Source organism: Trachurus japonicus, chromosome 12, assembly GCF_045865225.1.
Source record: "Trachurus japonicus isolate A0001 chromosome 12, Traja_1.0".
NCBI classification, from domain to species: domain Eukaryota; kingdom Metazoa; phylum Chordata; class Actinopteri; order Carangiformes; family Carangidae; genus Trachurus; species Trachurus japonicus.
Window position 1 is genome coordinate 18,563,093 of NC_140918.1, and position 9,628 is coordinate 18,572,720.

Sequence of the window (9,628 nt, forward strand, 5' to 3'; positions counted from 1 at the left end):
TAAACTTCACCACACTAAGAAATAAATATGTTGGTTACAGAACATTGTATTAGTAAAACAATATGAGGATATACAGTAGCACTGGTTAGTCGGTTCCTTTCACACACACAGATCTGTATTCAAAATGGATATAAGCATGCATAGCTACAGTAACAACAATATGGAACATATGTGTTTATTGTTATATTTTTTACCATCAAAAATCATTTTGTCACTGATAAACAAACCTTGAAACATTTCACTGAAAAGATAAAACGTAGTTGAGCTTTACATCTCTCCTCTCTCTCTTTCTCTCTCAAACTTGGAACTCTGCACCTCCCTGTTGTTGTTGTTTCTTTTTTTTAAAATCTTCATCTGCTTCCTTTATTTCTTGGTCTCCTCAATCTGCTCCACCTCGCTGGACTCATCCACCACCTTCCCATTGACCATTGTCTGTGTCACCACCTTCACAATCTTCCTGGTTCGAACATCAGGCTCCTCTGCAGAGAAAAAGACCGGATGAGATGAGATGAGATGGATGAGATGGATGAGATGGAGATGAAGATGAAATGAGATGAGATGAGATGAGATGAAGATGAAGATGAAGATGAAGATGAAAATGAAGATGAAGATGAGATGAGATGAGATCAAGATTAGATGCAGATGAGTAGAGTTGAGAAACAAATGATTTGAAACAGCTGAAGTTGAAATAACAATTATATAACATTTATTATTTACATAATTTATATGAAATGTATGTGGTAAGAAAAGATTGGTTTAAATGAGATTATATGAGATTTACACAGCTGAGGGTGTAAGCTGAGATGTCAAAAGAAGAGTAGATAATGCACAGATGATAAAAATGATATGGTAAGAGTGAAATATGATTAGAAGAGGTGAGGGATGATGATGTGAAAGAGGTGATAAAAAAAGAAAGTTGAAAAGAAAAAATATCATGAGGGGACATGAGAAATAAAAATGAGATTAGATGAGATATTTCATGATTATTCATATACTCCTGTGGTTCCCCACTGAAATCACTTGGTTCATAACAGCTTTGGCCATCAGACTGTTGTGTCTCATGAAGATTTTTCTGTGTTGTTTTTGGATTCTTAATGTTGTGAGACGAACCTTTTCAAAACACCCTCCACTTTCTTAATCCTGCAGCGTGAGTCAGTTGGATTAACACGCAGTTACAACACTGGCTTAAGTGTTTTCACGCCCATATTTAATGCTATAGGACCTAGGCTGGACGTGGTGTTTGCATTCTTGGGTTCATAAAACTATCATTAGTCGTCTCTAAGGGGCGTATGAAAGAACATATGTCTGTCTCAGTATGACTGTGTCTCCAATTCACATGAATCCATACAAGGTTTGACTGACAGTGATTGTGCCACCGCTATTAAATAAACATAATGTGAACAATTTGCCCGACTTATCTCCTTCATCATTTAATCATTACTTGAATCACTCTTTACCTTCTTGGTGTTTCCTTCATGTGGTGATAAGATGCATTCAGACTGAATTCCTGACCACTGCAGCCATATTTGCTGTTCTACTGTGGTATTATGTAATATTACACTGGGTTTGTCTGTTGTTCTGACGTAGACAAAGTGACTTCATGCTCTTTTATCTGATAAAAATCGAAAGCCGGCGACTTACTTTTCGGTGGTGGAGGAACTTCTTTGATTCTGAGGGACAGAGAGGAAACAGAATTAACACCGATATTTATACAAGAGCCATACATATAGAAAAATCTGGGGGTATGCTCATTAGTTGAGAAGATTTGCATCATTCTGATTAAATATAGTAAGATCATAAATTCATAGTAATTTGTTCAACCTATGGTTCAATGGGGATTTGTCACCTTCAGACAGAGCTGGGGCTCAGTTGATTCCCCTTGTTCCCAGTCTTTGTCCAAAGCTATGGTAAAGGGCATCTGCCTGAAGGTTAACATTTAGTATTGATTTTCTCATTTAATTCTCAACCCTGAAGGAAATATCTGAGAATTTTATGACCACTTTGATTTTATTTTTGTAGTTCTTTGTCATTTCTATTTGTTACAACAGTCTCCCCAGAGTTAACTGCTGAGATGTGGGAGTTTGACTTATTCGTGGTGACAATGGATGATGACTGGGCGAGACTCCAGAACAGTCAGATGATGGTGATGTTAAAAGCAAAAGTGAGTGAGCTCCAACTGCTTCATGAGATTGATGAAAACTCACGTTTCCTCTCCCTCCAGCAGGCGCCTGTAGGTTGCGATCTCCATTTCCAGGTTCTGCTTGATGCGGAGCAGCTGCTCGTAGTCGGTCTTGGTGCGCTGCATGTCCAGCCTGAGCTGTGAGAGGTCGTCCTCCAGCTGGCTCAGGGTGGCCTGCAGCCGCTCCATCTCGCCGGAGTATTTCTGACCTGTCTCGCCCAGATTACCCTCCAGCGCTGCTATCTGAGGAGAGAAAATAAGAAGAGAGTATCTGTACACATGTGTCTAATGTTCCCATTGTGTGCTAAATGTTGCTTATAATTGTCCATTATCCAAGTCAGGAAATTGACCAGTGGCTTGTACAATAAAATAGTTCTAGCTTTTCACCCTCCTCCTGTCTCCACAGATGCTTTACCAGTGGAATGAAAACCTCACTAATACCTCCTGATTCTGAAATTACTTCCCAAACCATTATCAACAGATACCTGTGAGCTGACAAGGCCTTGGCATCCTAAGCAAACACTGGCTGCCCAGACATGATTACCCATCTCACCACCAAAACTCACCCTCAGTACAATTCAGCAACTCAATCCACTATGTCCTTGTATGACTTGAGAATGTGTTGACTGTCAACACGGGATTACCACAAGAGAAAAACCAAACTATTTTTCCCAGACGCTCGTACGATGCGGTTACATGGAAATGCATGAATTAGGAAACAGGACTGACTTGAGATTGAACCTGAGCTCTGTGTTGTTATTCAACAAATCCCTTATAAAAATCTGACTCCCCTTAACACAACACAGTAAATCATCAAGGCTTTGCGAAAAGTTAATACTCATAATCATATTTTGGAATCAGCACTAATTGGAGTTCCCTAGAATTGTTTTTTCACAGTTTCCAAATGCACAAACAAAACTCAGACAATTGTTTTACAGCTGTTTGGTAAGTTTCATATTGCTCACACCCCAAATCTCATTGTTGTTTATAGCTCTTATTGAGCCAAAAAGTACCTTCAGTTCCTTAAGACCCTACAGACTGTATGGCATTTAATCTAACTCCAACTCAACTCAAATTCCTTTCTTGCTGCAGCCTACCTGCTTGTGCAGACCCTCCAGCTCCACCTCCAGGGTCTGCAGGAAGCGCTGCCTTTCAGTCAACTCGCCTTGAGCTCCCCTCAGAGCTTCGTTGCTTTCCTTCACCTCGTTCTGCACCGTCTCCAGCTAGAGGGAACACACACACACACACACACAAAACATCAGTCTTGCCATTCAACATAAGTGTAACCGCAAGTTTCGAACCTCCTGGTCAAATATTAGTCCATTACAAGTCAAAGTTGTTCAGGCAAATTGTTCCACGTTTACAGAACCTAATGACTGACTGACTGAGTGTCGAACATAAAGAGCCTAAAGCCTAAAGAAAGTGTCATTAAACAAAACTGACTGATACATTTTGCCCATGTAATGAACACGTTATATGCTCTATTACATTTTTCAAAATGAAATGAAATGAATCAAATCTACTACAAAATATGACCAAATCCACTCTGTTATATTGATTCAGAGTGTTCATTGATTCACTTGGTTGCACTTTCCCCACTCACCTTCTTGCGGTACCACTGCTCCGCCTGCTCCTTGTTCTTCTTGACAATCCCCTCATACTGCGAACGCAGGTCGGACAAAATAGTGCCGAGCTCTGGGCCACTGGCAGAGTCCACCTCCACGTTCACCTCATCTCTGGCGATACGAGACCTCATCTGCTCAATTTCCTGCAGAGAAAGAAGAAAACAGTTCATATCATTTGTGTTGCTTTTATATTTAAATGAGAAGAACGTCAAATGGTTAACACGGCGTCATCTTTGAATGAACTTGTGTGGATATAATTGGATGTATATAGGACGAGTCTGCGTTGTTAACAGGTGACATATGGAACCAAGAGAAGTTGTGTGAATCCTACACCACAGGATGGCAGAGAGGATGTGAGGGCATCTTCATTATTCAGATGTTCTCCATCAATAGTTGATGGGGCAGAGCTCAGTTTACCTCTGGCCTTTCAACCCTCATACATACGCCCAGCACACTCACGGTGGATCCCTTTCACTCTCTCTTCTCTCTAACATTGCGGTTTTGTCGCATACTGTTTATTTTAATGTGATGTAGCCTGTTCTAACTCTTGATATTTATTTAACTCTCAAGTGTCCAGCATCTAATTTGGAACCTGTGATCTGGTCTGTGAGAGTCAAACTTCTCTCAGAGGAGAAGTGAAGGCACCGACAACCTAAAATAAATATATATTAGATAAAATAAGGTTTCATTTGTTCATTTGAGTGTAAAATTGAAAATTGAAATGTATCCAACAGCAGATCTGAGGATCCGGTATCATAAATGAATTGGATCTGTGTAGTGTTGATTCACTAAGAGGGAGATCGTTCTTTCCTTTGATGAGAGGGGGTAAGTTTATCTTAGTGTGTCTTCCCCCCAGAGGACAGTAGTCCGGGGCCTTGGATCAGCTGATTAAACAGAAAGAACAGGTTTGAGAAACCAGATCTACCAGCTCCTTTTGTCTGTAGTAACCAGAGGACCACCCTCTTCCTCTCTCTCTCCCTCCCTCCCCACACCTCCTTTTCTGTCCTCCTGTGAGTACGTAAAATTGGGTCAGTCTGAAATCAAACATCTTGTTGTTTGTGAGAGCTGGTTGGAGAGTAAGAGATAGAGAGAGAGAGGTCCAAAAGGAAAATGAGATGAAATGTCAAATGTCAGAGAGGTAAAATAACCACAGAAGGTTTTAAAAGAAGTGAGAACAGAGAGGCCTACAGTAAGTGACAAACAGACTTGCCTCCTCATGGTTTTTCTTAAGGAAGTACAGTTCTTCCTTCAGGCTGTCCAGGTCTCCCCTCAGAGAGGCAATGATCTGCTCATGGTCGGTCTTGGCCTTTTTCAGAGCGACACAGTCTCGCTCCACAGACTGACACATCACCAGCTCCGTCTCCCACCTTGTGATGCAAGGAACAACAGTGTATAACAGTGAGCTAAGACCTCTGCAGACAGACTACACAGTGTTTATTTACTTTCCTTTTTATTGTAGCATAAAGTGCCTCATATAATTATGCAGAAATTTCAAAACATTTCGTAAACAGTTCAATTTGTTTTGTTGTTCTGTCCCTGATGTCTCTTTGCATTATAGCCATGAGTCAAAATACTTGAAAATCTCGGTGCACAAAAGGTGAAAATAAACGTTTGCTGTACAAACCCAATAATTTCCAATAATAATCATAATTGACATTAAATTGAGTTGCATAATATCACATTTATAGATGATGAAAATATTTGATTATTAAATTATAAGTCTGGTAAGGTGAAAAAATGCACTAAATCGTGAAAGGTTTTTAAAGGTTTTGATGAATCTTATCTTAACAGACAAACAACCAAAGCCGGTTTGAGCTGGTCATCTCCAGAATGTAATCAGTAATCACTCACTTGATTCTGAAGTCATCAGCCGCCAGTTTAGCGTTATCGATCTCCAGCATGAGTCGAGCATTCTCCAAAGTCTTCTTCCTCACCTGACAAACATTAACATGTGACAGAGTTACTGTACTGTATGTCCAGCATCCTGCATTAAGCCCGTCTTCACATCAAACTCTACTCTATTGAAAGAATACAGTGTGTTCCTATAGAAAGTGAAAAGACATCTGAAGATTTGCATTGTTGCGCAGTAAGCTCACACATTTGAAATTCATTAACCTGTAACTACTTCCCTTTAGTCAAAATAACTAAAACAATTATTAACTTCGCCTTGACCCTGTTTGGTACAGAATTAACTCAAAGATCAAATGCAAGTCAGATACAGCCTCTGAGGAATGAGACCGTGGTGCATTTGCATGAATGTTTTGTCTATGTAAAATAATCAATGTCATCATAACCTTGAGCTTTGTTGACGGACATTGACAGAACATTACAGTTTATATTTGTGGGGCACCATGTTTCCTCGTCTCCTACCTCCTGCTCGACAGCATGAGCCTGGGCCATCATGGAATCAAGGTCACGACCTTTGGGAACGCGGTCGAGCATCAGTTGTTTGATCTTCATCTCCAGGTCTGCATTGGAGCGCTCCAGTGACCGCACCTGTGGAGAGACAAACAGAGTTTCATGATCAAAGCACATCAGCTCGTTGCGTATCGTATCATTTCATTTCCGAACTGAGATACACCCATCACATATCTGGCTTCTGGCCAACATCCCAGCACTAACAGCACTGTGCAATGTCTCCAACCTTGTCCAGGTAGTTGGCCAGACGGTTGTTGAGACTCTGCATTGCTTCCTTCTCGTTGGTGCTGTTGCCGTGCAGACCGTTAAGCTGGAAGCTGATTGGCCCGTTGAGGTCCTGGCCGATGGAAGCCGTACGGCTCAGCGGGCTGGCTGCTGCAAAGGAGACCGAGGCCCGGGAGCGGGCGCGGCTGGTGTCCATCAGAGATCGACTGGAGAAAGAGGGCTGACGGCTCATAGAGAAACTCCTCACTGACATGCTGGAGGCCATGATGGGTGGCTGCGAAGGCTGGAGAGAAAACAGAGAGCAGTGCACAGAGTGGGAAATGAGACAATGTTGTGTTGGCGAACCTGTAAAGACGAGATGTGAAGAGAGAAACAGCACAAGAGCACAATCACAGATGTTGTGGCTATTACAGCTCTTGCAGGTCCATTTCTCGGAGAAGAGAGTGGATGGATGTTTAAATTACAGACGTCACAAGGAAAATACACAAGTCCAAGTGCCAGAGTGTTTGACCTATTGCAGTCATTTAAATCTAGTGTTACATGAGATGAGATCTGGCTCCAGTGAAAGCTCCTTTGTGGCCCTTTTAGCAAATGTGTTTTATTCCAGTATTTGGCCAGACCTTAATGGAAATACAAGTCAGGCCTCACGTTCAAGACAGCTGAACGCCCACTGTAAATGATGAAACAAGTCCATAGTAACCATCTGCATGGAAGAGATGACTGAGTCACTTGAGTCTGTCATTCTCAGAGTCAGTGTAATATCCAAATGTAAATGAGCAGAGCTCAACCCTGGGGCGAAGAAGAGCCTCTCACCAGGACTGAGGACACTCATGTAGCCTATTACTATGATAATAAGATGAATTTTATATTTAAAAGTAGACTAATGGAGGATTCATCCAACAGAAACAAAAACAAAAGATGAAACATGGCTCCATAGGCTTCATCAAGGTTTTTTAGACTAGTTACATGTTAATAAAGAAATTTAAAATTTAAAATTAGGTAATAATAAATATTCATTTTAACATGTAAAGAACATTTACAGAGATGGTTTTGATATTTAACATCTTTAACCTCATTTGATGATGGATTAAACATACATTACTTCCTGAACATCAAGCAAAGACTAGTCGGTGTTTGAATGTCAAACACAGGACAGGGTATCTTTGTGTGTGTGCGTGCGGTTTCGCGCATGCTTGCTTTTGTGTGTTGCTCAGCAGAGTTTCAGTGGCAGATTAGCGGTCAAGGGAACCTCTCTGTGTCTCTGTCACTTGATCCTTGCAACATCGTTCCCACAACACTACAAAGGACCCAGCAGGAGACAGACGCTCCTTGTTCAGATGGAAGATAGAGCTTGGGAAAATGATCAGGAAAAATTTCAGAGTGAATTCCTGTTTCACAAGGAGGCACTTTGTTCAATTTGAAAATGATTTTCATAGTTTTTTTTTTTTTTCCTTAAATCTCACTTGACAGTTAGTGGTACTGAAAACTCTAAAAGAAAGTGAAAGAAGAAAAATACAATTCATTTCTAGGCTTTTAGAAACAGATTTTCTTCTTCTATTAATCTCTTTTTCTCATTTTGATTAAGATCAGTGCCTCCGTTTTTTTTTTTTTTTTTAACATCTGAATGTATTTAATTAAACTTACTCAAAGTAGAGTTCCTGAAAATAATTAAATAATCAATTTCAATAATTCTAATGGTTAAAAAAAATGAAAACATCAAACTTACCAGGATTAACTTCAGTTAAAGTCAGGGTGGGATCCAGAGGAATGCAGGAGGCTCTGAGCTGCTGAGCTGCAGGTGAGTTTATATGCAGGTGTGCAGGAAATGGGAGGAGCTAACTCTAGTCGGGAGGTGTCTTTCCATCTGAGTGACTTGAGAAGCCTGTGCAGGATGAGTGTTGTAATGAAAAATGTAGCATGTATGGTGACATTTTTTATTTCAGCTTGACCTCTCTGATCTAAGCTATCTGAGCTAAAATCCAGATCTATGAATATGCACATATTTTTCATTCCAAATGTTTACACCAATGGACACAACATTTTAAGTTAAAGTAGTTTCATCACAGTTGTGTAAATGTGACTTTAAATAATGAACAATACTCACATGTAGACCTTTAAAACTTGGATTTCAGGTGAGCTCTGAAAATTTTCTCCATCAGCAGAAGAATTGTAAAACAGTGCAGAATAAAAACACTGCAGAATATTCAAGTGGCAAACCAATTCCCAATTAGCTGGTTTCAAAACCGTGGGGGATCATCGACACAAAAACTGAATGTTGACACATAAAAGTTGATAGGCTACTCATGTCTGGAAGGCAGCAGCTAAATTAGCAACATTAGCATTCATTTGGAGTTCATCACCTGGTGCATCTGAGCCCAGTGTTCATGCTGCTTTACCAAAACTGTACTGTCTAAGCATTTGTCCCTCGCTGCTCAAGACTTAACTATGTTCACTAGCTAGCTGCTAACTGCTGCACAGGGTTAGGGGTTATACTGTATATTTGATGTTTGTAAAACCAAAACAATGAGCCGAGAGAGATTTTTACGTTCTTCTAGGGACACTGATCATGACATTTTACAGATATAACAACTTTTTAAGAGCAGCTTTCAACACTAAATCTATAAAATAGTAGGCTATTCAAACCAACAGCATCTCTGAGCTAAAGCAATCCCTCCCATGTACCTGCCCCAGTAAAGAGCTCATTATTGTCACCATCCCTTTATTGTTGGTGGGTGGAGCCACTTCTCTAGAGCTCCCCTGTTAGTCATTCTCTGTAACCTGACCCTACCTGTTAGAGATAAAATATTCAACAAGTCACTCAGAGGCAGAGAAGCTGAAACAAACATGATGTGGGCTCTGGTGGCTCAATTCAAACAGGTCAGTGTAGCCAGAATATCACTACATTGATTGCGCTAAGTTTATGTGCAAACACAGTTTAGATGTCAAGTTGTAAGTTTTGAAGTTGTTTCACCACTCCCCCTAAAAATCCATCAATGGATGTTTACTACCATTTGTTTACTCTGTACACACCCACAAATATGTCTAATGTGTGTATGCACGTGTGTTTGTTTGTGAGCTAGTCACCGTTGTAGAGTATCAAATGTTACTATGGTCAATATTGACTTCCTTTATTGACCTCGGCCACACAGTGTCCTGATCATGTTCCCACAGGAAATGACAC

General features: G+C 40.5%; 1 protein-coding gene across 1 annotated transcript; it reads right to left on the reverse strand.

Moving 5' to 3' along the window:
• Positions 1-346: 346 nt before the first annotated feature.
• Positions 347-8,293, reverse strand: LOC146977450 (keratin, type I cytoskeletal 18). Its single transcript, XM_085793705.1, has 10 exons — positions 8,174-8,293; positions 6,449-6,730; positions 6,175-6,300; positions 5,656-5,738; positions 5,015-5,171; positions 3,783-3,947; positions 3,277-3,402; positions 2,205-2,422; positions 1,642-1,670; positions 347-479 (listed from the first exon to the last, which is right to left on the reverse strand). The coding sequence occupies exons 2-10, from the start codon at positions 6,710-6,712 to the stop codon at positions 364-366; spliced, it is 1,284 nt and encodes a 427-aa protein (XP_085649831.1). The 5' UTR covers positions 6,713-6,730; positions 8,174-8,293; the 3' UTR covers positions 347-363.
• Positions 8,294-9,628: the final 1,335 nt, after the last annotated feature.